Source organism: Caretta caretta, chromosome 24, assembly GCF_965140235.1.
Source record: "Caretta caretta isolate rCarCar2 chromosome 24, rCarCar1.hap1, whole genome shotgun sequence".
Lineage (NCBI taxonomy): Eukaryota > Metazoa > Chordata > Testudines > Cheloniidae > Caretta > Caretta caretta.
Genome location: NC_134229.1, coordinates 5,844,221 through 5,870,929, shown reverse-complemented (window position 1 = coordinate 5,870,929; position 26,709 = coordinate 5,844,221). Strand labels below are relative to the sequence as shown.

At 58.1% G+C, this 26,709-nt stretch overlaps 1 protein-coding gene across 6 annotated transcripts in view; it reads right to left on the bottom strand.

Moving 5' to 3' along the window:
- Positions 1-1,209: 1,209 nt before the first annotated feature.
- ARHGEF2 (Rho/Rac guanine nucleotide exchange factor 2) overlaps positions 1,210-26,709 on the bottom strand; it is a 129,210-nt gene continuing 103,710 nt past the window's right edge. For 5 of the 6 annotated variants that reach the window (XM_075123085.1, XM_075123083.1, XM_048828330.2 and 2 more), the window contains 20 exons: positions 21,597-21,664; positions 20,686-20,749; positions 16,243-16,372; positions 15,798-15,907; positions 15,167-15,313; positions 13,589-13,839; positions 12,723-12,848; positions 12,115-12,232; positions 11,498-11,755; positions 11,069-11,145; positions 9,784-9,953; positions 8,905-8,972; positions 8,488-8,679; positions 7,760-7,855; positions 6,693-6,754; positions 6,453-6,494; positions 6,026-6,076; positions 4,865-5,296; positions 3,723-3,876; positions 1,210-3,100 (listed from right to left, as the gene is read on the bottom strand). In XM_075123085.1, coding sequence (XP_074979186.1) covers positions 3,015-3,100; positions 3,723-3,876; positions 4,865-5,296; positions 6,026-6,076; positions 6,453-6,494; positions 6,693-6,754; positions 7,760-7,855; positions 8,488-8,679; positions 8,905-8,972; positions 9,784-9,953; positions 11,069-11,145; positions 11,498-11,755; positions 12,115-12,232; positions 12,723-12,848; positions 13,589-13,839; positions 15,167-15,313; positions 15,798-15,907; positions 16,243-16,372; positions 20,686-20,749; positions 21,597-21,664 — 2,702 coding nt within the window. In that variant the 3' untranslated portion in view covers positions 1,210-3,014. The remainder of the gene's footprint in view (positions 3,101-3,722; positions 3,877-4,864; positions 5,297-6,025; positions 6,077-6,452; positions 6,495-6,692; positions 6,755-7,759; positions 7,856-8,487; positions 8,680-8,904; positions 8,973-9,783; positions 9,954-11,068; positions 11,146-11,497; positions 11,756-12,114; positions 12,233-12,722; positions 12,849-13,588; positions 13,840-15,166; positions 15,314-15,797; positions 15,908-16,242; positions 16,373-20,685; positions 20,750-21,596; positions 21,665-26,709) is intronic. The other variant, XM_075123084.1, reaches the window with a different exon arrangement.

Below are 26,709 nucleotides of genomic sequence, written 5' to 3'. Positions count from 1 at the left end.
CCTGCCCCAAGCTGTGACACTAGACACCAGAGAGAACCACAGGGTTGCTGTGGGTCCAGCAGCCTCGCTGGACCCTGCCCCCCGACCAACTGATCAGTCCAGTCCCCTGCTGGGAGATGATGTCAGAGCTGCAAAGTGGAACCTGTGCAGAATGCCTTCACCTCCAGAAGGAAGTCCCGGGGTGGCTCGTTAGCCCCTCCCAGCGAGGTTATGGGACAGGCTTTGAGTGTCCGAGTAGCACGGGCCAGACAAGGGGTCGCTGTGGACGCTTCTGGCTTAAAAAACAAAAAAAGTCCATGGAAAACCAGAGGGCTGCAACCCCTCCCCAAATGAAACTGGAAACATCTTATATTCAATACAAACCTCCTGCAGTTTGGACTTTTCATCCCCAAATCTCCCCCCCCCACCCCAATTACTGTCCCAGCCTTATAAACTGGATTCTAAATAACACGTCCACTCCACAACAATACAGTCACTCAGGGCCTGGATCTCAGATACTACTCCCCGCAGTACAGCGCCCCCTACTGCCACCCAGGGGTCAGCACGGACTCACTCCCCGCAGTACAGCGCCCCCTACTGCCACCCAGGGGGTCAGCACGGACTCACTCCCTGCAGTACAGCAGTTTGTCCTGCGTCCCAACCGAAGCACAGTCGGGACGCCATTTGTCCCGATATTTTGTTTCGGGCACAATTTTTTCCCCCTTAGGCAGTGGCGACAGGCCGGGGGAGCGCTTTTTCAATTGTTACACTCACCCGGCATGCCCAGGTCTTCGGTGGCACTTCGGCAGTGGGTCCTTCAGTCGCTGACGGGCTTCGGGGGCGGGTACTTCTTTCTTCACCGGCGGCGGTCCCGATATTTTGTATTTAGCATCTGGTCACCCTAACTGGGGTCAGCACGGACCCAGCGTGCCCCACAGCACCCCCTCTGGCCCTGCACTCCGCACTGACCGCAGAGCAGACCCCTACGGAGCCACCCACACCGCCTCACGCAGCACGCTGGGCTGCCAAATACAACAACGGCTGAAAAGCACCCGTCCACTTTCCATTTGCCGATGAGCTCATTGGAGGCTCCTCTTTGCAGGATCGTAGCTGGCAACACTACCAGCCTCCTGAATCGTGTAAGCAACCAAGACACCAGTTAAAAATTCAGGAGAGATTTCTCTTGAGGAGATTGTTTTGACTCGAGTGAATCCAGCACACACACACACGGAGGGTTGATTTTTTTAATTATTTTTTTAATACAGTTAAATCAACAGGAAACAATAAACCAATTAAAACTCCGTGTTTTTTTGGCGTTAATTAAAAAAAATTCCTCCCTTGCGGCAACATCTCTGGCTAAAGGTTTCTATTAATAGGCTTTATTGGCCAGCAGGTGTCTTAAAAAAAGAAGATTTTCTGTGGTCAGACTTTTTAAAAACCCAAACCTTCTGGGACTATTTCAGCATGCGCCAATCCCGGTTTTCCTCCTAAGATCCAGCCGGCTGGAGTAGATCTGCCGAATATTTTAAACACAAAGGCCAAGATGTTGCGGTGGTTCCTAATGGGTCTGCGGATCTATTCTGGAGTCCCCCGCCTTTCCCCCGCAAAATTAAATGTAATAAGGAGGCCACATTTTATCAGCGGGCTGATGGTCTGTGCTACCCGTACATCGGACTCCTTTAAGGGAAGGCTCCAGTGAGGACCCCTGGAAAATGGCAACACCCCAAAGTCAATCATCCCTCTGGGAAATATCAGAGCCCCAAACTGTTTTTTTCCCCATCTTTTTTTTTTTCTTTTTTTAATTCTATTTAATTACAAAGAACTCCAGCTTTGGTACAAACCTGCCACCTGCTTCTCTGCTGCCCTCTGACACACCCCAGATCCCTTTGCTGGAGTTGCTGGATACTCACACGTCGGCAGGCAGCAACGTCTGGGAGGCCTTGGGATTTGGGGAATGCTCACGTTCATCTGTTTTTCAGGGGGCGGGCAGGGAAGTGCCAGGACAGGGAACAGTGCTCCCACACTCCAAAAAAGTCTGGGAAAGGGCTGAACCCTGATGAGATCTCCCTCATTTCCAACTCCTTCCCCAGCCCCTTTAAACATCACATTTATGAGCCTTTTTTAGGTTTAATCGTTTCTTTTAAAGGGCCAGTAGAACCACTGCTTATAAATGCCCAGAGATGCTATTTAGGGCCATTCGCTGTATCTTTAAGGGATGCCGCCCGGCAGCTGTTCGAGAGCATTGAAAACAGACAAGGCTACAGCAGGAGGTCAGTTCCTTGCTCCCTCCCTTATGTTACACACAGTGTGGCTCTTCCCCAGAGTGGCTCGCACTTATCCTGGCTCAATGGCAACTCCGAGTCAACTGGGGTAAGCAATATCTTGCATAATTAACCAGTTCAGAGCCTGGGACATCCTTGACTGCTGGATCTTCCAGACATTGCTGCTGGGCACCACAGCAGAAGGGTTAAACCCTTCACCTCAACCTGCCAGGAGGCCCCTATAGTGTTGGCTTGTGCGTGTATTCGCACAGGCACATCTAGTGTGAGCTTCGTGCAACGTCACAGAGAATGGACCCAGACGGGAGGACTCATCCAGCTGGCATCTGACCGAACCAGCCAGGGGAAATGAGTGTTTGTCCTGGATATCAGACACCTGTGGCTTCCTCCCAAGATCTGATCAGCTCCCAGCCAGGGACGGCAAATAATCCAAACCCTTCCAGTCCCTCCCGCCCCGACAAACTAAATAAATAAATTAATTGGCTCGGGAAGCCGCGGCAAACTGGCCACCCCCTCCCCAGGGGAAGGAATAAAAAAGGAGCTGTGGATCAAAGAGTTAAAAAACATCCCATGAGCCCAATGTCCTGGGGCAGCTCAGGAACCGGGCCATGGTCCTGCTCCCCCTCCACGATTTGGTTTGTATTTGGTGCAGTTTTTCCCAGGGTCTCTTCCCTCTTTTGGCCAGGGAAGTCTGTGGCAGCAGCGTCAACCCCTTGGCAATGGGTGGGCGGAGGGGTAGGGGGTCGGTGCCCCTCTCTAGCTGTCCAAGGAACTGCCCTCCCCGTCCTTGATCTCCTGGCTGTTCTCCACCTCCTCGGGAATGTCCTGCATCCTCGAAAAATCTGCAAGGAACCGAACACCCCAACTGATGAGTTCATGCACCAAGACGTCATTAATTCACAGACTAACACCCCCTCCCCAGAGCACCAAGTCTGCACTAGGGGCATGGCATCATTCAGCCCCATTGTCCAGACAAGGAAACTGAGGCACAAGTGGGGGGGAGGACTTGGCCAAGGTCACCCAGATCCCAGGACTCCTGACTTCCAGCCCCTCCTGCTTGAGCCACTAAATCCTCCCCCTTCCCAAGGCTGGGAACAGAACCCAGGCGTCCTGACTCCCAGACGCACCATTCTGGAGAAGGGTCGGGGAATTGGGTGTTCCATTGTAATGCTTAGGGACACCAGAGACTGCCCAGTGCAGGACAGGTCCCGTCCCCACATCTCATTCACCCATTTCCACGTCGGACCCTAGGCAACCTTGCTGTCCTGAAGCCCCAAAGCTCCTGCTAAGTTGCACAGGGACGAAATGGTCCCCTACGTCCACACGCCCGGGGCAGGATCAATCCCAGCGCCTCCCGCACCGAGAGTGCAAACTCCTGCACTTGAGCGAAGCATGCTGGTGCATTAATAGCTGGCTGTTGCCACGGCTGGGGGTGCCCCTAGAGGGTGACATCACCACACTGACCTCGAGGGCTGGGAGGCGGAGACGGATGGCTGGCCGTGCCCTCATCCTCAGACAGCGCCTCTAAGTCCTCGTCGCCCTCCTGCAGCTGGGCGGGGCCGTCGCCTAAGGGATGGTCACTTGGCAGCAGGCTCCCGTGGTTGCTCCCTCGGCTCTGCTGCAGAGAGGGAAAAGAGGAGTCATGTGAAAGCAACACCACGGCCCTGGGGGCGTCATCGGCAGCGGGGATCGAACACAGGACTTAGCGGCTGAACTAGGAGAGCCAAGGCAGGGCAGCCTCCTTGACATGGGTGTGTGGCCCAGCCACCACTAGAGGGGGACAGAGCGCCACGCGGAGTGGGCGTGGCTTCCAGCCCCACCCCCTCCAAACGAAGCCTGGTTGAACCGGGGCAGGGCCGCTCTAGGAACAGGAGGGCCAAGCACTCCACGGGTTTTGTGCCAAAAGATGGGAGGATCCTTGCGCCCCGGGCTCCCGAGGGGAGGGACCCTGCCAAGGATCTGGAGGGGGCGGTGCAGGGGGCGACCCTGCCCTGGGCGGGGGGCCAAGAAGCAGGTACAATGGGGTTGTGGGATTTATATAATTGTTTTAAAAAGGATGTGAGATTTTTTTTTCCAGCCCCAAATCAAACTGCACCCAGGGCTTTTTACATCCTCCTCCCGCCCTCGCTGTCTGGGACACCGCACAGACTGACCGGGGGCGCCAGGAACCAGAGGTGCCCTGTGCTGGGGGCAGGTGCTGAGTCTCCAGCAGAGGGAAACCCCAGAGAAGGCTCCCGGCCGCCTCCCCCTTTCAGCATGGGGGCAGCACGGCTGTTCTGGGAAGGGCGGCGTGTGAATTGCTTGGCTGGGGTTGAGAGCCCTGCGGACAGCAGGCCCCATTGGTTGATACAGCAGGGCGACCTCCCGCCCCAGCCCCGCCCTGCCAGGGACCAGCTTGCGCCACCCTTTTGCTGCCCCCGGAGCGGAGACCCACAAATGCCCTGAGGCTGGGTTACTCCCGACCCAGCGGGGAGTCGAACCGGTGACTGAGGGGCTCCCTGCCGCGCCCCCGGCCCCCCCCCCCCAGCCCAGCTGCCAGGCCTCGAGCAGCAGCCTCGCAATGCGTCCCCGCACCTGGCGCCGCCGTGCATTGTGGGTAACCCTACCTGGGGCGGGGTGAAGCTGAGATACAGGGCGTCCCCCGCGGGCAGGCTCCGCCGCCGAGGCTCCCCCCGCTTCCGGACCCACACCGCCTCGGCGGCGCCCCCTTCCGGCCGCAGCGCGGCCACCTGCGTGCGGGCCTCCTCCGCCTCGCGCTCCAGCTGGGCCCGCTCCCGCTCGCTCTCCCGCAGCCGTGCCTCCAGCGCCCCGGCCTCCTGCGCCTTCTCCTGGCACAGCTGGTGGCAGCGGCTCAGCTCCTCCTGGAGCAGGGTATGCTGCCTCTGCAGCAGCGCCAGCTCCGTGGCCTGCTTCTCCGGGGCCCTGGCCGCCTCCCCCGGCGCCCCCTTGCGGGAGTTGGCGCGAGGCGGCTTCTCCTGCCGGCCGCCCCCGTCGTAGAGGTGCAGCTCCAGGGCGGTGTCCTGCTGCACCACGGCAGCCTGGGGAGGGGAGAGGGCGTCACTGGGGCTCTCGCGGCCCCACGCTCAGCCAGACCTACAGGCCCCAGGGAGGGCAGGGGCGACCCCTAGGCTGGGATCCCGGCTCCGGCAACTCCCTGGCCACCTCCTGCTGCCAACGCTGGTCTCTCGCGCTCATTCTGTACCTGTGGCAGCTCTGTACTCTGCCCCCCCCAGGGACAGCTGTGCCCCTGTCCCCAGGCCCTGTGCCTCTTCCTTCAGCCCCCTTCATCGGGGCTCTGGGCCTCCTCCCCGCTGGGGACTTCTCCTACCCCATCCCCAGTGCCCAGCTCTGCACCCCTTGGCCCTGGAACGCCTCCCTGTTTGCACTGAGCTCCACGCACCCCCTCTCCCCTCCCAGCGATTCTCCCCCCTCCTACCGCCATCCCTGGCGCCTGGTTCTCAGAGCCCTCTCCCCAGGACTCCCCCTCCCACCTCATGCCTTGCCCTAGGGGTCCCCCTACCCTCTTCCCTCCATGCTACAGCAGCTCTATGCTCTATGACTCCCTCTGCCCTAATGACAAACCTAGGCAGCAACAGGGGAACCCCACCCCCACCCATAGGGACATGCCTCAGCTCCCCACCAAGACGGATCCCACTGCACCCACCAAGGGGAACCAAAACCTTGCTTTACAGCTGGTGGGGAGCACAGCACGAAGTTCCCCCAGCCAGCGGGCATATGGGATGGGAGGGAGGTTTGATGGTACAGACCTGCAGGCCATGGAGGAGGGCGTAGAGTGCCACGAGCCGGTGAATCACTTCCTGGGAAGGAAGAGAGCAATAAATCCGCATAAATAATAAATCAACAGCTCTTTCTAGCCGTAGATCTCAAGAGGCTTCAGAAAGGAGCTCAGTATCATTATCCCCATTTTATAGATGGGGAAACTGAGGCACGGGGGGGGCAAATGACTGGCTCAGCAGGCCAGTGGCAGAGTTGGGAATAGAACCCAGGGCTCCCAGCCCAGGGCTCTAGCCACTAGGACACACTGCCGCCCCACAAATCCCCACACTCAGCACAGCTGTTTGGAAAACACACACTGAGTTACAGGGTGCAGAGCCAGGACTCCCCTCTCCTATTAACCCCTTCCCTCCAGCTGTATAAAACCCACCCCCACCCAGAGGCCGCCAGCCCCCGTACCTCATGGGGTACCTTCTGCTGCAGCTGGTTACCATTCCCATCCTACAGAGATAGAAGGCAGAGATTAGCCATGTGAAGCCCCCCACAGCCAGCACCCCTAAAGTAAATGTGTGTGTTACAGGCCCCCCTCTGTGCTGATCTACAGGGGAGACGAATCTGTCTCCCCTCGCGCTAGCTGTCACCCCCCGCCGTGGTGGACCCACTGGGACTGGCGCCCTGCCGGGGCAGAAAGGGGCTTACCCGCTGTTCGGAGTCAGCTCTGCAGAACTCCAGGGAGCCGTTGAGGCTGCTGGTCTCGCTGTCTGCGGAGGGAAGAGTGAGCAGATGAGACAGGCCGCGCTAGCCCCTTCCTGGGCAGAAATCCGCCTGCATGTCACCGACGCAGGAGGTGCTGAGGGGCTCGGCCCTTGCTACATCTAATTTTAGTGGATTGTGCTAGGTAGCACCCCCATAGGGGTCAAGAGACCATTGTGATCAGCCAATCTGACCTCCTGCATACCCGAGAACCTCACCCAGGGACGGCTGCATCTGGCCAGGCTGGAGAGGCACTTTCAGGAAGAGACCCCTGGTTTTGATGTAAAGACTGAGGCCTGGTCTACTGCAGGTTTCGCTGGCCGAGCGGTCGGTCCCAGGTGCGATCCCCAACCCAGAGCGCAGCCAGCAACAGACCCATGTGTAGACACAGTTATACCAGTACAAAAAGTCCATTTGCCGACAGTTCGGGGAAAATGGTGTATGCCTTTTGCGGGACCCCCACTAGGAGAATTGCCCAGTGGAGCTCTCCAGCATAGCTATACTGACAAGCCTTTCTAGTGTAGCCACGGCCCCAGGGGTGGAGAATCGCCCACATCCCTAGGCATAGTGTTCCAATGGTTAACGACCCACACTTAAGAATCTGCACTTCATTCCTAGCTAGGTCTCCCTTCAGCTCCCACCCATCGGCTCTCATTCGGCCGCTGGGTTAGACACCCTTCCTCCGTCACAAATCTCCTCCGCCCCGGAGGTGGTCCTGGGATAGGAACCCCGTCGCCCTCCATCTATTTCGCTTCCCCCAAAGAGCAGGGGCAGCTCCTTAGGCATCTCACTGCAAGGCAGGTTTTTCCAGCCCGTGAATCATTCCCGTCCTTCGCTCTAGAGGCCTCTCCTATCTTGCAAGATACACACAGTAGAAAAGGAGCTGGCACAAGTACAAAACACTGATCAGCTCCAGGGTCTACATGGGCAGCATCCGGCCCTGCAGCGAGTCTGCGCCACGCAGTGCCCCCGACATGGCAGGGAGAAATCGGAAGGGAGGCCTCAGCTCATACTCGGGGTGTCGGAGCCGGAGCCGCCGTCGGGATCAGCAGGGTGGTTCTGGTCTCGGTCCCTCACGGCTCCCACGAAGAGATCCTTCAAACACTCCACTGGGGGAGAAACGCATGGTGAACTAGGGCTGGCAAGACACTGATATTCCCTATCCTTCAGCACCGTGAATCCTCCTGCAGTCCTGGGGTCTGCTAGCAATGGGGCTGGGGAGAGGTTGGGCACTAAACCGAGACTCGGGACACATGGGTTCAATTCCCAGCTCTGTCACTGACTCCCTGCGTGACCTTGGGCATGTCACTGCCCTGCTCTGTGCCTCCGTTTCCCCATCCGTAAAATGGGGAATTAGTACAAATGCCTCTTTCCCACCCTGTGTCTGTCTGGTCTATGCAGACTGCAAGTTTTGGCCGATCGCTCCGTTAGCACCGGCTGTTCTACCCCTGACAAGAGATGAACACTAGGAAGGGGAAATCTTCCTGCTTTGGGCCCTAAAACTCATCCTAATTAGAGGTTTGGAGGAGACCCATTGCGGGCAGATTATCTCACAACTGTCCACCAGAGGGAGTCCTCGCCCCTTGCTCTGAAGCAGCTGGTGCTGTCAATGTGTGAGACCAGATACCGGGCTAGATGGGCCCGGGGTCTGATCTGCTATGGCAGGAGATCTGGCAGGCTGGCCCTGCAGGAGGGAGGGCACTGAGAGTGGGGGGGTGTTTAGTCCCGTGGCATCGGGTACCTTCGCGGATGGCTTCATGGAGCAGCTTCTCTCCGCGGGGCCCATCCAATGACTCGGCCCGGAAAAGGCTGCGGGGGGTCGGGCAGGCTGGGGGGTCCTCGCATCCGCTCTGCAGGCTGAGCATTTCCGCGAACAGCCCCACCTTCTCCTCCAGCAGCTCAGTGATCTCCCGGTCCCGCTGCGCCATCTGGTCTGGGGAGATGAGAAGGGAGGGGGATGAATGACGGGGGCTGGCAGGGCAGCCTGGGCCGGGGTGGGGGTGGGGTTACTGCTGAGGTGGGGGGGAGGGTCGGTTATTTCTGGGCCAGGGCACACTGGCGGTGACTGCTGGGGTGGCATGGCGTGGGGTGGGACACAAGGGCCAGTGACTGCCGGGGACACACCGGGCGGCGAGGAGGGGGCAGGGCGACCCCCTACCTTTCAGCTTGCGCAGGGAGGCCTCGCTCTCAGTCTCGATCAGGGGGAAATCCTGGCGACTGGGGCACCTAGAGCAGATCAGCCGCGTCAGGGGCTGGAGCCACAGGCTAGAAATCCCCAGCCCCCCTCCCTCGGCACCCTCTGACTGCAGATCCCAAAGCACCACCCAGACACTAAGGGCTTGAGCTCCACCCACGCCCCGGGGGTAGCGGGGGGGGAGTGTCACGATCACTCTCCCCCCTGGGCCGCCAGGGATCGCGGCTCCCTTCGTGCCCGGTACAGCTCGCAGCACTCTCCCTGAGAGCGGGGAATCAGAGCCAGCTTAGTCTGCCCAGCCAGACGCTCCACAGATCCACCCCAGCGGTGCCCCCTCCATAGCATCCAGCGCATGGGGATGGCTGCCCCCCGCCCGCCACCTTTCCCCACGGGCACCCCCTTCCCGCTGATGCCATCTTCACCCCTCCACTGGCTGCTCATGTTGGTCACCCCCATGCCACCCAGTAGCAGTCTGATAGCTTATCCACTCCTCCCTCCCAACCCCCCAGAGGTCCCAGGATTGCAGGCACCCCCCCACCCCATACCTCTGACACCTCCCTGCCCCACCTGCACTGGAGACAGGGAGTGCTCGCTGCTCACCCCCTGCCCCAGGGCAGGGAGACTCCCCCGGAACACAAGCTCCACCCGGGGCGTCACCACTTGGGCCAACAGCGGAACCAGAACCTGGAGCTTTTAGTGCTAAAAGCCCCAGCCTCTGACACTTGAGCTGGAGAAGCGGCTCCCTTTGCCGGCAGCTATAGTAAAGCTTTTATCCTGCCCGTTCCAAACCGGAGGCAGACGGAGTCCCTCCCTCTCCCTCTCCCGCAGGGCGGGGGCACTCACAGGCGGACGGTTTGCTGGATGATCTTCATCCAGGTGTTGCGGTCGTCACGGGAGGCGGCGTGGACCTCGTACATCTCCGGCGGGGTGGCGCTGATCAGGAACATGCCCTTCTCCTGGTTGGCGATGTCCCGGACGATCAGGTTCTGCAGCGAGATCACTGCCGGCTTGTCCTGTGGGAGGGGGCGTGGCAGCCCATTAGGGGGGATGAAGGGGAATGGGGGGAACCCAGGGGTTCAGGAAGAGAGAAGCTGTGAGGACTGGCAGAGTCATTATCTCCTAGTGTTCCCCCGTCTGTCTGTCCATCTCCACCAGCTGTCTCTTGTCATACTTAGATGGGAAACTCTCTGGGGCACTCTGTGGTGTCCACAGAGTGCCTGGCCCAACGGGGGGCCCAGTCCAGGATTGGGGCTCCCAGACAGTACCGTAACACCAGATCCGTCCGAGGGGCAACACGCATGGGAAGGCTCACCCGTGCCAGCGTGGCTAAGACGACCCAGGAGCCGGGGCAATGCGAGCAGGTGCCCAGGGTCCCGGGCCAGCCCGTGCGGTCACAGCGGCACAGCTGGTCTTCACCAGGCTAGGGCGGGTAAAGCTCGGGCAGGTCTGTCTACCTGGACTGCAGGTCAGACAGAGCCGTGGGTAACGAAGCCGGACACAGCAGATCCACCGGAGCAACACGGTTATTGGTTCAGGCTCCGGATGGGACTCTAGACAGTGACTGTTCCCAGCTCCGCTGCTGACCCGCTGGGAACAGTCAATGTGCCTCTGTTTCCCCTCCCAGCCTTCGCCTTTTCCATGTAGATCTGAGGCAGGGACCGTCTCTCGCTGGGTCTGTGCGGCGCTCAGTGCAATGGGCCCCTCTCCACTGCCATATAAACAACAGCGATAGCCGCAAGGGAGCCGCAAGATTGTCCACAGGGAGCAAGGGAGCAGACGCAGAGACCACCGGGCCCAGGAGGGCTACGAGCCAGGCAGGTAACAATGCTTCGCTCACACAGGGCCTGCCACTGGAGATGCTCCCAATGCCAAGGAATTCACCCTCCCAACGGCCCCTGGGAGGGAGCGGGTCAGGATCACATCGGGTTTGTTTACAGCTGGGAGGCAGGCAGCTCAGGCAAGGGGCTCTCCTGCTGCAAGATGGGACCCAGAAGTCCTGACACCTAGCTGTGTGCCCTGAGCCCCAGCTAAGCCACCCCTTTTGCCAGGAGGCCCGGCTGTTTCGGAGCAGCCCTGTGGCAGAGGAGAAGCCGGAGAGACAGACGCGCTCGGACCAGCAGCAGCTCACCAGGGTGGGGAAGGTGAATTTCTGGTCCTTCTCCTGGAGCAAGATGAGGACGTCGGTCATCAGCAGCACCAGGACATCTGTGAGCAAGAGGAAGGACACAAGGGCATCAAGGCAAGGGGCCTGCGGGCAATGGGAACCTGCGACCAGCTGCTGCAGCCCGGCAGGTTCACTCAGCATCAGCCAGGCTGCCGCGGGAGAAGGGATGGAGCCTCTGCCGGCAGCAAAAGGAACCAGGAGCTGGGGCTGAGGGAGCTGGGCAGGGACACCCCAGGGAGCGGCCACACCTGGGAAGAGGCGGAGGCTGGTGCCCGTCATGGCTTCAGGCTGGGCTTCGGGGGAGTGGGGAAATTCAAGCCCACGTGGATGTGCCCGGGGGTGGGGGACGGAGCCTGTGCCGGGTTCCCCCCGGGATTCCCCCCTCGCCCGCACCTTTGAAGCGCCCGGCCGCCGTCTTCCACAGCAGGCATCCGTCGTGCACCAGCTTGCGACGCCATAGCTCCTCTTTGCAGAAGGAGCCGCTGTGGCCCTCCCAGGCCAGCTGGGCCTTGGACCGCCCGTCCACGCGCCCGTAGATCTCCTGCAGCCGCGCGTTCTTCTCGGACTCGTGCACCTCCTGGTCGATGGCCGAGATCAGGTCCTTGACCAGCGTCAGGGCCGTGCCCAGGTCCTGCTGATCCGCCTCGTTCCCTGGGGAAGGGAGGGGACAGCGCCAGGAGTCAGGGCGGCTCCTTCCCCAAGAGCTGAGCCGGGCAGGGCACGGCACTCCCCACGCCCCTAGCTCTGCCCATGTCCCTCGAGCCCGACCTGCAGCCCCCTACTATGCCCGCCCTGGGTTCCCCACGCCCCCAGCTCTGCCCATGTCCCTCGAGCCTGACCTGCAGCCCCCTACTATGCCCGCCCTGGGTTCCCCACGCCCCCAGCTCTGCCCATGTCCCTCGATCCCAACCTGCAGCCCCCTACTATGCCCACCCTGGATTCCCCATGCCCCCAGCTCTGCCCTTGCCCCTGAATCCCCCCCCAGCCCCTCCTCTCAGGAGCCCCCTCACCTTTGGAGTTCTGCAGGATGCGGTCGATGAGGACAGGGTACTTGGTGATCCTCTGGGTGACCAGCAGGATGCACTCCTGCACCCCATGCCGACGCAGCACCGAGGAGCGGGTCAGCCTCTGTTGGGAGGGGAGATGGGGACAAGGATCAGACGTCAGGTCAGCGCCCGGCCCATGGGCTTCCCAGCCTCGAGTCACCGCTCAGTCAGTGGCACGCTGCCCTACAGGCAGGATAAGCTCTGTGACCCCTCTATACAGATGGGGAAACTGAGGTTCAGAGAGGGGAAGGGACTTGGCCATGGTCAGCAGCAGAGCTGAGAACAGCAGCCAGATCTCCTGACCCCTCCCAGCGCCCGCTCCAGTCAATGGCTCTCCCCAGGACAGAGTCACGCCAGCCTCACCTCTGCCGTGCCCCAGGAGCCTGGCTCGCCAAGGTGGGACCAACCCACAGGAACAAGACCGAATTCCTGCCCTCCCCTGTGGCACCAGGGTCGAAAGGAGAGCTGGACCCCGTTGAGCCTCAAGTGCCCCCCAATTGCACTGGACAGCTTCACCAGACCCCAACCTATACCCCGCTGCAGCTCCGGATGGAGGCTGGGAAGGGACTCACCCGTATGAACTGCTGGAACCTTTTGTCCCGGGCAAACAGCTCCTTGTAGAGCTTCACAGCCTTGTTGTGCCGGCTGCAAAACTCCGTATAGGCCTTCTTCATCTGCTCGGCGCTGGGGCCGGAGAACTGCGGGGAGGAGACAGACGGTCAGGCACCGTCACCAAGCGCTGCTGCAAAGAGCCGTGAGAACCAGCACACGCAGGGCCCGCTTCCCCCTCCCCCGCCACGGAACTGCGGCCACCTCTGGGGGGCAAGAGATCCGGCCGCTGCTTGCACAGTGCAGTGACGCCAACAGCTGGGACTGTGCACTGATCTCCCCCCTCACCCCCCCGCTCTGGCAAAGAGAACTGCCGGGGGGGGGGCCCACTAGGGAGGCAGAATGTTAATTAGTGGAGTTAACACCCTGACTTGTGCCGTGAGCGCGTTATCGCAGCCCAGCGCCCCCTGCTGGGTCCCTGCCCTGGGCCTGGCGCGGCACAGCGCCCCCTGGCACCACACTGGGGAAGCACAGTCAGCGCTGACCGGTACAGACAGTGCCCCCCTCCCCCCCCGGCTGAAGCCCACACATTCCCTGCAGCACGGCGCCCCCTAGTGGCTACGGCACAGCGGCCACCCCACTGACTCAGAGGGCAGAGCGCCCCCTGCTGAGCTCCCCACCCTGCTCGCTGTAGCACGGCGCCCCCTAGTGCCATGCTGGGGCATTGCGGTCAGCACTGACTCAGAGGGGAGAGCGCCCCCTGCTGAGGGCCCCCCTCGCTCCAGTGCCCCTGGGTCTCCCATCCGGCCTTTGCCCAGCCTACAGCTCCCAGCTGGCGGGGGGGGAGGGGGGGGAGTGTCCAGGCAGAGCGAGCCCCACCCCCTCCCACCTGCTGGATCAAGATGTCCCCCAGATGGTGGATGACGAAGTTCTTGTTGCTGTTGGTGGCCAGCGACTCCTTGCGCCGCTCCAGCAGCTGCACGAGGAAGCGGTCGTGGATCTCGCTCAGCTCGTCCACGCAGGGGAACATGCTCTGCACCAGGGCCGGGTCCATCTGCAGGTCCTCCAGCATCCCCTTGCGGAACATGTTGATCATGATCTTCAGGGTGCGGACGTGATGCATCTCGGTCTGGATCAGCTCTGGGGAGAGGCGCGAGATGGGGAGATGAGAGGCAGAGCCAGGAACCCCAAGGCAGCCCCCCAGGGGCAGGGGCAGGTGCCCCAAGGCCATGTTCATAGAATCATAGACTTTAAGGTCAGACGGGACCATTATGATCATCTAGTCTGACCTCCTGCACAGCGCAGGCCACCGAATCTCACCCACCCACTCCTGTAACAAACCCCTGACCTATGTCTGAGCCACTGAAGTCCTCAACTCGTGGTTTAAAAACTTCAAGGTGTAGAGAATCCTCCAGCAAATGACCGTGTCTCACGCTGCAGAGGAAGGCGAAACACCCCCAGGGCCTCTGCCAATCTGCCCTGGAGGAAAATTCCTTCCCAACCCCAAATATGGCGATCGGCTAAACCCTGCGCATGTGGGCAAGACTCACCAGCCAGACACCCAGGAAAGAATTCTCTGTAGTAACTCAGATCCCACCCTACTAGTGTCCCATCACAGGCCATTGGGCATATTTACCGCTAATAGTTGAAGATCAATTAATTGCCAAAATTAGGCTATCCCATCATAACATCCCTTCCATAAACTTATCAAGCTTAGTCTTAAAGCCAAATAGGTCTTTTGCCCCCACTGCTCCCCTTGGGAGGCTGTTCCAGAACTTCACTCCTCTGATGGTTAGAAACCTTCGTCTAATTTCAAGTCTAAACTTCCTGATGGCCAGTTTATATCCATTTGTTCTTGTGTTCACGCTGGTACTGAGCTTAAATAATTCCTCTCCCTCCGTGGTATGTTACATGCCCACAGAGGACCAGACTCCAAACCAGCCCCCAGCTGGGCAGCCTGCCTCCTTAGCTCCAGCCCCTACGGCTCCCTGGTTCTGGCGCTGGGACGCCCCAGTGAATCAGCTGCTCTGTAACGACCCACGGGGCTGGATCCATCCTCGCCCAGCCCCGTAGCCGAGCCCAAGGTGGGGGTAAAATCACCATCGTCCCGGCTTGGCTTGGCCTTGCGCCCAACGTCACGAGCAAGCGGGAATCAGGCCTCTGCATTGTGAGCTCCTGGGGTCAGGGACGGGAGCTTTATCCCCTGAGGGCCACTCACCTTCAAAGCACGGGGTGGGGGGGAGGTGGATAGAACCCAGGAGTCCTGGCCTGCGCACAGCCATCTGCTCAGCCCCTCCCCGAGCAAGGGTGGAGTAATAAAGGGTCCCCAGCCCACGCCCTGACCCACCGGGGCTGCCCAGCCTGGGAATGGGGAGGAGCCACGTGCTCCGGGGACGGGAACGGGCAGGGTGGGGTGCGGAGCTGCGTCCCGGCCAGGCCCAGGAGCGCGCAGGGGGCCAGGGCTCACCGTAGATGACGTCCTGGCGCTTCATCACCTCCTTCTTGTGTTGTTGCAGGTAGTTGTTGTCGACCGCCAGGCTCCAGGAGTCGGCCGCAAAGTCCTTCTCGTCCGTCTCGAAGTTGCTCATCAGCTGGTTGTAGATGACCGTGGCCCCTGGGGCGGGGAAGAATGGCCAGTCAGGGGGAGCCTGTTCCGAGGGGTGAAGTTCCCCCACCCCACCCGGGGGGGTGGGGGATGTGTGCACAGAACAGGAGAGCAGGGGGCAGGGCAATGCTCCCACCCAGCACCGGGCTCTGCCCTGCTCTGGCCAGCACATCGGGGTGTTGTTGCAGAACTGGGGTCCCGCAGACAGAATCACATGCTATGTTCTATTATACCCTGAGAAGGCGGGGGGTGGAGAGGAAGTGGAGCATACGGGCCTATGAAAAGTCCAGAGGGCAATTGCCCCCTTTGCCCCATTGCATAGCCCAGAACCCACCGCCCCTGCAGTGCTAAGGCCCGCCACCTCAGGTCTCCCACCGACGCTACCCCACCCGATAGCGGATCCGAGCGTCACTACCCCACCCGATAGCGGATCCGAGCGTCACCCAGATGTGCCCCGCCTAGAGACCGAGGGAGCCTGGCAGAGGGCTCGCACCTTCGTCGATCAGCGACTCCACCGACAGTGTCCGGTTGCGTATGTTCAGGGAGTCGGTAGACTGGGATAGGATGCGCCGGAGCCCCAGGGGCGACTCGTCGTTGAAGTTCCTGGAGGGAGATGGGGGGAGAATCCCGGGTCAGAGAAAGCCCCCCAGATGGGAAACAAAAACACGGCAGCTCCTGGCCACGCACTGCGCCAGCCATCACCACACAGACAGTCAATTTCCCACAGCTGGGAACCCAGGCGCCGGGAGGAGACAGTCAGATGGGGGAGCCAGTGGCAAAGCCGGGAATGAAACCAGGAGTCCTACCTCCCAGTGCCCTTGCTCTGATCACTAGACCCCGCTCCTGGCTCACAGCTGAGAAAAGAACCCAGGAGTCTTGATTCCTGGTCCCGTGCTCCAACCACCCGACCCCGCTCCCCCTCTTGCCCCAGCACTTACCCTGCAATGTTGGTGGTGGAGACGCTTTTGGAGAGGGACAGGGTGGGCCGCCCCCGGCGGGAGCCCAGCAGGGTCTGGCGGAAACTCTCGGAGGGGTAGATGGCCGAGTTGGGACGCTCCCTTGTGGTCGCTGCAAAGAGAGGGTGCAAACGGGCGCCGTGAGCTGGGGCACCGGGGAAGGGCGGGTCCCATTGGTGAGCCCACCCCGGCACGGCCTGACCATTTGCCGATGAACAGCATGGGCCACGCCAAGGCGTCAAGAACCAGATCACAGCACGTGGGTCCCCACTGTGCAGGACCCGGCCAACGCATCCACCGCAGTAAATACTTGGGGGCAGCATCCATGCTAGGGACCCAACCCTGTCCAGTGCAGCCCATGGTTCCCCGAAGCTGTTTCAGTAGCCATGCCCAGCAGGCGCGCTCTCCCCTGTTCCGGGAAAGGGAGTGGGGACTAGTGGTTGGAGCAGGTGGCTGGAGGAGAGACTGGAAAACCAGAAAGAGAGAATGTTTGGGGTCCCAGCTTGGCACAAGCTCAAGGCCTCTGCTTTGCCCCCGCTGTCCACGGTGCTTATCTGGCCCCCATCACCACAGGGCCTGAGCATCTATCCTGTGCCAGGATCCCCACTGCACTGCTGGGGGACTGAGGTACAGAGAGTTAGGCCCTTGATTTTTAAAGGTAACTCCCGTGGGAGTTAGGCACCTAAGTACACTCAGAAATCTGGCCCTCAGCAACTAGCCTAAGCGCAGAGTCTCCAGCAGAGCAGGGAATTGAACCCCAGGCTAACAAGTCCCAGGTTAGTCTCTAAACACCAAGCCACCTTCTCTCGTCTTCACCGCCTGTTCCTGGCACGGTCAGGCAGCTCGGCCTAAAGCCTAAGGCCTTCGTCTGCAGCCAGATTAAAAGAGCAGCCGAGCAGCAGCCATTAGCTCACATTCCATCTAAATTACATTAAAACAATGTAAGATCCCCCATCCTAATGGCCCCCACTATTATCAGATAAAGAAACATATCTTAAGATGGCTAAAGAAAACTTAGTTTGACAGCATCCTGTCTGTCAAGGAATCACTTAACAGCTGTGGTTGTGAAATCCTCATTTCTTTACCGTTTTGTCGTTATGGTCCCCACTTCCCTATTCGCAAAAAGAAAAGGAGGACTTGGGGCACCTTAGAGACTAACCAATTTATTTGAGCATAAGCTTTCATGAGCTACAGCTCACTTCATCGGATGCATTAGCTCACGAAAGCTTATGCTCAAATAAATTGGTTAGTCTCTAAGGTGCCACAAGTCCTCTTTTTCTTTTTGTGAATACAGACTAACACGGCTGCTCCTCTGAAACCTGTCACTTCCCTATTGTTTATCTGTATGGTCTCTGTCTGGTTCTTTGATTGTTTCTGACTGCTACATAATTAATTTTGCCAGGTGTAAATTAATTAAGGTGGTGGGGTAGGATTGGTTCAAGAATTTTGTTATACTATGTTAGGATTGGTTAGTAAAATTTTAGTATAACGATTGGTAAAAAAGGACTCGAATTTCACTATATGAATTGAGGTCCAAAAGGAAGGTCTTTGGGTCCCAACTCCAGGACACAGCCCCAAGATCAGAGCTGCCAGACCTCAACACTCTGCCAATGACACCGTGCAGAAACTGGAGTTCCCTAGTAGAGGACCTGATCCTGACTGGCCATCAAGAAAAGTTCATCTGTCTTATTGGGAGTGGTGAGCACTAGGTGTGTAGCACGTGCGGTCTGGCTTTGGGGATTGTTAAGAAATAGAGGTTATGTAGGATATTACTGGGTAAGGCTCTTTCACTGGTAAAAGACTCTGTAAACCCACAAAGGATTAAGTCCGGAGTCCACAGGGAAAGGGTGTTTGTCCGGAGCCCACAGGGGAGTAGAGTCCTCGGGGCGTGTGGGAAAGTCTGGCCCCAGTGAAGTCAGTAGGAATGGTGCTACCAATTCCATCCGGGCCAGGATTTCACCCTCTGCGTGTGGTGCTGAGGGGCCAGCACCCCAGCTGGCGTGGGCGGGTTTAACTGCCTGGTGGGCAGCTCCACTGGCACAGAGTGGGGAGGGATAGCTCAGTGGTGTGAGCATTGGCCTGCTAAACCCAGGGTTGTGAGTTCAATCCTTGAGGGTGCCATTTGGGATGTGGGGCAAAAATTAGGGATTGGTTCTGCTTTGAGCAGGGGGTTGGACTAGATGACCTCCTGAGGTCCCTTCCAACCCTGATATTCTATGAACCCTCCTCGGGACGGTTAAGGTCTGGTGGAGTCGAGAGCCAGCTCCAAGCACTGCAGACCCCGGGAACTTCACAGCCCCCCTGGAGAAACGACCTGGTGGCATTCTCCAGAGCTGCCTGCAGGGGAGGCTGGATGTAATCGCAGCAGATCATTCAAGAGGGGATCTACATCCTAGGCGGCATGGAAAACCTCTCTCCTGGGGAGAAAGCCATCTCCACTGCCTCAGGGTGCAGGACCCATGTCAAGCCAGGAGGGGGCAGCGTAGCCCCATCACTGGAGAGCACCTGGGATTTGTTAGCAGCTCCATGCAGCCCTTGGAGAGGGGGTGCCATGGGACCAGCCCCACAGGGGGCAGACACCCTGCAGGGCTCAAGGGGTGTCAATCAGGGAGGTAGAAGCCCCGTGGCTGATGGGCAGACACATGCATGCAGCATCCTTCCCCATTTCAGCTCTCCCCCTCCCCCCCAGGGCATTCAGTGGAGACCCCTCCCTTTCCCCAGGAGAGCTGAGCCTTGGGCTGGGACCCCCAGCTGGCGCTCTTGCAGCAGGCCCAAGGGGAGGCGCCAAAGAGCACCGAGGCCAGGAGGCGTCGAACCCTGCTAGACCAGCCCTGAGGCTTGGGTAGGGGGCAATTCAGTCCGGCATCTTCTGCCGTGGCTCATCCCTGTGTGAACTGCCCTTCTCTGGGAGACAGGCCCAGAGGCAGAACCAGCCCCTGATGCTGCTGCGTCAGAATTTCCCTCTCCTAGATCTCAGGGCCACAAGCGACCAGAGCGTCATCTGATGCGACCACCTGCAGAGCTCAGGCCAGGGGTACTACCCAGGACCGCGCCCAGTTGGAAAACCGAACCCCTTTTCATTTCCCCGAACGCCCCTTGTGCCTGGAACGAGGCAGGCTGAACGCAAGCTCCTGATGCATCTTCTCTAACCCTTTCGCTTTTCGACCTCTTTTAGATCCTGCCCTCTCCACCCGAGGGAAATGATCCCAGCCTCCTGCCAGGTTCTTGTCACTTCTCCCACAGCCCCTCTAACTCTGGTGTGCTCCCTTTGTGATGGGGCGATCGGTGCCGCGGGGGTGGGGGGAGGGGAGCCCATTGATTTATATAAAAGCATTCGGCTCTTTTCAATATTACTCCCCATCCTTATGCAGCCGAACGCTGTGTGCATGTCACGGGCACCTCAGCTCAGCAAACGGGGCAGGAAAGCCACGCTGGGTCAGTTTGCCGTGTCCTGAAGGGCTGATGCTCAACATGGGGCTTCAACACCGCCCTGGTCACGAGATAATGGCGTGGTTATTGCCTCCCGCTGCTCAGATTCTGATCAATAGCAGCCGTGGCAGCTTCCTCTCCGGATGGCCCAGAGCACTTTGCGAACTACACACAGCGCTGCTGGAATGCGGCCACCTCTGGGGCGGGCAGCTGCCAACTGGAACGCAGCACGCTGCGGTGGGACGTCTGGAGTCAACGGGACTAAAGCAAGCTCTGCCACTAGGCCACAGGACCTTTCGTGGCCACCTTTGGACTCCTCCTGGCAGACATCTGCATATGGAGTAACGTGCATGGAACAATTTATTTCCCTGGGGCAGACAGAGGTCTGGGATGGCCCAACTGGGATCCGAACAAGGGGGTGTGGGAAGTCCAGGGATTTCGAACCTGAGGATTGGAAGCCTAGGCTGCCCCTCCCCATCCTGCTGCTTCGAGATGGAGAGTCAAAGGGACAGGAACTCCACATGGAGCGCTCACGTAAGGGGGGGACAGAGAAACACGGCCAGCTTTGGCACTGCAGCCCCAGGCTATCATGAGCCATTGACTCAGCCCTCTTCAGCACCATCACTGGGAGTAGAGCCTAGGAGTCCTGACTCCCAGTCCCCTGCTCTAACCACTTGTCCCCCCTTCCTCTCCCACAGCTGAGAACAGAACCTCCAGGTCCTGTCTCAGAGCCCCTTGTTCTGACCCACAAAACCTCACATTCCTTCCCAGGGCCAGGAATAGAACCCAGGAGTCCCGACTCCCATCTACCTGCTCTAACCCCTGGCCCCCACACCGTCCCAGCCCCCCTTGCTCGAACCAATAGACCTCGCTCACTGCCCACTAATCCAATTCCTTTAATAGAAGCAAATCGCTCCCGGCCCTCACCAGCCACCCCGGCACTCGGCCCCCTCGAGGGGCTCTTCCTTCCCGGCTCAGGATTTCTGGCTCACTTACTCTTGTTCCGCAGGGACACGCTCTGCAGCGCCGAGTTGTTCTTCAGCAGGGCGGCTTTCTGTTGCTGGGGGCAGAGGGAGAAAGGGGGACGAGCCAGGTTATCGCCCCAAGGTTTTGGTGACAGAACGGGCGTGTGCGTGCACACACGCACTCTTCCCCGCCCCCCAGCTAACTTAATGTTGCATTTAGTGCCGCTGAAAGAAGCTGCGTTCACAACGCTAGAGAGTCCCCTGGGGCCAATGTTTAAAGGTATTTAGGCGCCTCCGTCCCATTGATTTCACAGTGGGCGCAGTGGGGCGAGCATGTGGGGCACGCTTCCCCCACAGAGTGCCCTCTGCCTACGAGCTGCCGTCCTGCCCTCCAGAGGGGAGAGCACAGCTCAGCCCTTTCAGTCCGTGGCTTCCCAGCTGATTTGCACAATCAGCCAGCTCCTTGCACGAAAGGGAACCACCAATGCAGACTGGAGCTGGCGATCTGGTGGTGAACATAAGAACGGTCCTACTGGGTCAGACCAAAGGTGCATCTAGCCCAGTGTCCTGTCTTCTGACAGTGGCCAGTGCCAGGTGCCCCAGAGGGAATGAACAGAACAGGGAATCCATCCTGTGTCGCTCATTCTCAGCTTCTAGCAAACAGAGGCTAGGGACACCATTCCCTCCCACCCTGGCTAACAGCCATAGGTGGACCTGTCCTCCATGAACTTATCTAGTTCTTTTTTGAACCCTGTTATGGTCTTGGCCTTCACAACATCCTCTGGCAAGGAGTTCCACAGTTGACTGTGCGTTGTGTGAAGAAATACTTCCTTTTGTTTGTTTTAAACCTGCTGCCTATTCATTTCATTTACTCACGCAGTGCTCAAGAGAGGTGATGGGGGACCCCCCTCCCCCCAGGTCCCAGCCCCTAGGGCTGCTCACCTTCTGCTTGACCTTGGTGCAGTTGGGCAGGGTGTCCTTGCAGCGGTTGTGAATGGTGACATTGCAGGCTGGAAGAGAAGGAGAGGCGAGTTTAGACCGGACACCAAAGTAATAGCACTGCCCCATTCCTAGCTCACTTTAAGGACCTCATGAAAACCCCCTGAGATAAGGGTTGAGCTGGCATTATGGCCTAGTGGTTAGAGCAGGATTCCTAGGTCCTACACCTAGCCTGGAGTGCTGTCTAGAAGGTTTAGAACACAATTCTGGGAGTCAGGACTCCTGGGTTCTCTTGCTGGCTCTGGGAGGGAGCTTTGCCTAGTGGTCAGATCAGGGGCAGGGAGCCAGGAATTTGGTTTTCTATTCCCAGCTTTGCCCTAATTCACTGTGGGGTGCTAGGCAAGTTGCTTAACCCTCCTGGGCCCCCAACTAGTAAAACAGGGATAACAATATATCCAGGGCTCTAAAGCACATGGATAGCCACAAGTGAAAGGTGCCGGTGCAAAGTTTGTTATGGTTATATACTTTGTCCACCACTGAAATGCAGCCACCTCTGGGGTGAGATGCAGCAGCTGTAACCACACAGAGAAACACAGGGCAACGCCGCTTCAGGGCTAGGGCTGAAGAAAAATCACATTCAGCTGAAACTGCGAGGAGACAGAACGTAGGGAATAGAAGTGGAATTTAGCCAGCATCTGAGGGGTTAAAGCTCTTCTTAGTTATATAATGGGACCTGATCCCAGGACTCCATTGTGCTAGGTGCTGTATGTACACAGACAGTCCCTGCCCTGAAGAGCTCAGGATCTAAACAGAGGATGGGAGGGGAAACTGAGGCACTGAGCAGGGAGGAGACTTGCCCAAGGTCAGGGCCAATGCTGGGAATTGAACCTCGACCTCCTGAATCCCCACCCAGTACCATAACCACAAGGCCATGCTTTTGCCCTAGGGCAGGGAGTGCAGAGGGATCTTTAACGACCCACCCTCACTCAGGACCTCAGCATCAGAGCTCATCAGGAGGGTGCCGCGTTATTCTGCAACCTCCCCTCGGAAAGGCCGAGCCAGGCCTGTGCTGCTCTGCCCTGCCGAATGTCGACATCCGGCGGTTTCCCACCATGACCCCATATCATCCACCCTCCCCTGCTGCGGATCTGATCCGCCCAGCGACACCGCCGCACCCTGGCCATTTGGCTGCTGCCACAGCCTGTTCCCACCTCCTGCCTGGCGCTACCCAGGCACTGAGCGCCTGGTGGGCAGGGGTGTCTCAGGACGGAGGCCACGGTGGGGAAGACGAGGGTTCAGGCTCTGGCTGGAAGCTCCCCACCCTGTGAGTGGATGAGTAGAGCTGGCAAGGCCTGGTGTGTTGCAGACCCCGAGCCTTCGCGCTGAGCAACGATTTCCTCTGGCCCCAGACAGAAGGAGCTTCTCATCTCTGGACACACCGGAGACTCTCCACCATAAAGGTGCCCATCCCTGCGGTATCTGGGCATGCTCCACGTAGGCTCCCATTTAGGCTTTAGCAACCCAGTCAGGCCTGAATTATACCCTCCAGGAGCTGCAAACCCTGTCATCCCTGCTGCGGCTGGAGAGCACTGTTCCCAAGAGGGGCACGTTGCCAGCTGGAGCAGGAGACTCGGTACGCCTCCTGGAAAGCCTCTGCCAGCTGCTTATGGATCCTCATGTGCAACTGACCCTCCCCCCGAACAAGGGAGGGTGAGGGGTGTCACCACCATCTGCACTCCCCGCCGCCCCCGCGTGGAGGGGGGCACTCCCCTTGGAATGCTTGGCACCGGGGTGGCACTGGCTGCAATCTGCAGCTCGCCGTGCCAGGGCTTGGGGCTAGGCGAGTGACACCTGGTTTGGAGAGGCCCCCGTCCCCCACTGCCAAGCAACAAGCCTCGGGCAGCCTCCCCACCCCTGCAGGGTCTGGGCACCAGATGGTGAGCGACGGGCAGGGATTCAGCGCTCGCGCCAGATGGGTCCCCCTTGCCATGCCACTTGCCGAAGACGCAGGCGATGGAGGCGCCGGGTGCTTTACAAGCCTTCGTGGCCAGTGCCCCAGCTCAGATTGCCTGGAAGGTCTGTGCAGGGACAAGTGTCCATGTAGTGGGGAGGGGCTAGCAGGACCCTGGGGAGAGACTCACCCACCAACGAGCAAACCTAGCCCCCTTAACCCAGGCCACAGACCGCTCTTATCCCCTGCAAAGTTCGCTGCCTTCAACGGGTATGAATCTGGCCTCCGGTGTGTATTGTAAAATAAGAGGCAAGTAAGGACCTTTCAGGGGATGTGGTGGACCGGGAGCCAGGACTCCTGGGTTCTCTGCCCAGTGCCATTGCTGGGCAAGTCACTTCTCCCTCCCTGTGCCCGCTGTGAAATGGGGACAAGACGGTTGAGCTTGGATTAGTTAGGGGATAAGATTTACCCAGAGCAGGAGGTTGGCATAAGCTCTCATGCTCCATGCTTTACTTGCCGGGTGTCTTAGGTAATACGACTGATGCACTGGGGTGAAACTGACCCCAGTGTTTATCAAGCACTTTCAAGGCCCTTGTACGGGTTACAGTGGTTGAGGGCAAATATCAAAACCACCTCTAAGTCCTTATTGAACAACAGAGGGAGAATTTCGATAAGCAGTTACCCTCTTGCACTAGCCAGTGAGTGTCTGTACACTGAGCGATTGGGATCCGAAAGGTGCAAGAGAAAAAAGGTGGGTGTCCTTCGATACTTTGCCAGTGACAAGCTGCCATCTCTAGGGTGGGATGCCGCAGGGCAGAGTCACACCACGCAACACCCCAGCAGGGCTCTTCCGGACCAAGAATGTGTTCAACTGAAACGGCAGGGAGAATTTAGGGGGATGGGATGTTGCGGCATCACCAACCCCAAGCATTCAAAAATCATGAGTCAGGACCCCCCAAAAATGAGATTTTTGTAAAAGAAAAAACAACCAACCAATCAAATGTTGGCTTCTTTCAATTGGTCTTCTGGTTTCCGAACCTTTCGGATTCACATTTTCAAACTTTTCTCTGCAACCACAAGCGCTAGAAATTATTTATATTTGAAATCAAAGTCGAGATTCACATGACTCCAGCAGCTGGCGCTTTAAGCCAAAACACCCACTACCATGATAACTGGCAACAGCAGGAAAGAGACTTAAATACAAATGTTTCCCCTGGGTTTCCAAGTTCAGTTGGATTGCGAGAATTCCCAGCCAGTTCTCCAGGGATTAGCTGTTGAACAGAATTCCTAGAACAAGTTAAATTCTCTCCACTTTGCCCTGCCTGTGATTTTTCGCTAAATGGATGGTAAATTATCCAGCCAATGATGCAATCCATGCCTCAAACGTTCAGCTGTCCTCAGGAGCAGATTAGAGAAACAGACCTCTGGAACCTAGCACCATGTCACTGAAAAAAAGTGGCGGGAGGGGAAATCTGACTGCTCTGGATTTCAAAAAAATAAACATTCTAGCTCTTTGCAGTGATTCAGTTTGAAGCAGACCCATCAAACTACTTTAACCCAGGCTAAAGTTCCAACTCCGCTAATTACTTTCTGCCTCCATAAATTCTCCTTGTAGCTTCCAACATATATTTTTTTTTAAAATGTCCTGTGCTAATCTGTCATGTTGTTGTGTGCTGTTAACACTTGCCACATTCCACACCAGAGGTGGCTGCATTTCAGTGGGAAAAACATTCCCCCTGCAGGTGGCCTAAAGAGCTCTGGGATCCCTGGTGAGGAGTAATAGGTGACAAAAGCCCTGGACGGGACCTACTCTAAATTTTATAACAATCTGGCAGGAAGACCGTGAAACTGACATAGCTCCTAGTCATGCTAGTCCGAGATCCAAAGCCATGCTTGATAGCAGCCAGGGGGATTGGGGGCCCACCCAAACCTGTGAGCCAGCACTCTGTAAATGGAGAACTAACAGAGGGTCCTGCATGTGACTGGGTGAGATCACGGGCCAGCTGAGGCTATTGTGAAGTTCAAGCCACAGATCCGTGGCCAAGCTGCTACAGTGTGCATTGCTGGGCCTTTCCGCCCGCCAGAAATAACTACCATTGGTCAGATGCCAACCCTGCTTTGCCACCGCTCATCTGAGCTGCTCAAACACTTTACCCACAGGGAATTACGCCTTGACGCTGGGGCAGGGGCAGATAAGACACAAACACCAAGTCACTGGTCTACGGTCACACAGTGAGTCAGAGGCCAGTTCAGGAACAGACCCCAGATCTCCAGACTTCACGTCCCATGTTTTAAAAATCACAAAACCATCCTCCCCTTCTCATTACTGGCTTGTTACGATTTGGTTGTCAGGTGGGAGGAAGATTGCGTCCCGGGCAGCTGCAGCCTTGAAGAGTCAGGTAACATTTCAAAAGAGGCAGATGGCAAATACAACCTAGCCTTTGATGTGAGGGGACCAGAGATTGCAAACAAAAAAACTCCTAAAACTCACACACACCCCCTTATAAATACAGATCAGGGAAAAGATGATTTAAAAAAACAACCACCAGACACCCCAATTCTCCCAGAGCTGATGAGTCAGGACAACAAAGTGGTGGTGGGTGGGGGTGGGGGGGAGGAGAGAGAGCTGTGTCCCAGAGCTGTGTCCAAGGGGCCTTCAGGGCATCCAACTCAGGCCCGTCGTGGGCTGCTGCGTATGCACTGCGTTCGCCATCGCATGGCACTCTTTACAGAGAGCACACCCTATATGCAGAAACAGCAACCTGCTTGTTCTCAGAGGGACACTGGTTACACACACACACACACACACACACAGAAGGAGGCTTGATTTTAGGATATATTTTGCCTTTTGTGTATTGCACGCACACAAATTTTAAACACATCACCTGGTCAGGGTCAACTTTTGGGGCAGATGGGGGGGGAGCCAAGGGCTAACCCCCCATTAGCTGACACACATTACCATCACATCTTGCCTACACCAGGGTTTTAATCCGCTCTAGTTAACCCTGCTTTCCTAATGTAGACCTGGCCAATGGGCACGTGAGCCAAGTTAAGGAACCCCATTCAAAGTTGATTGAAAAGTCAGATTCAGAGAGAGGAGCCGTGCCAGTCAGTGGAAACAGGCCCCAATTATCCACAAGTTGTGTATCAAAACAAAGGCAAGGA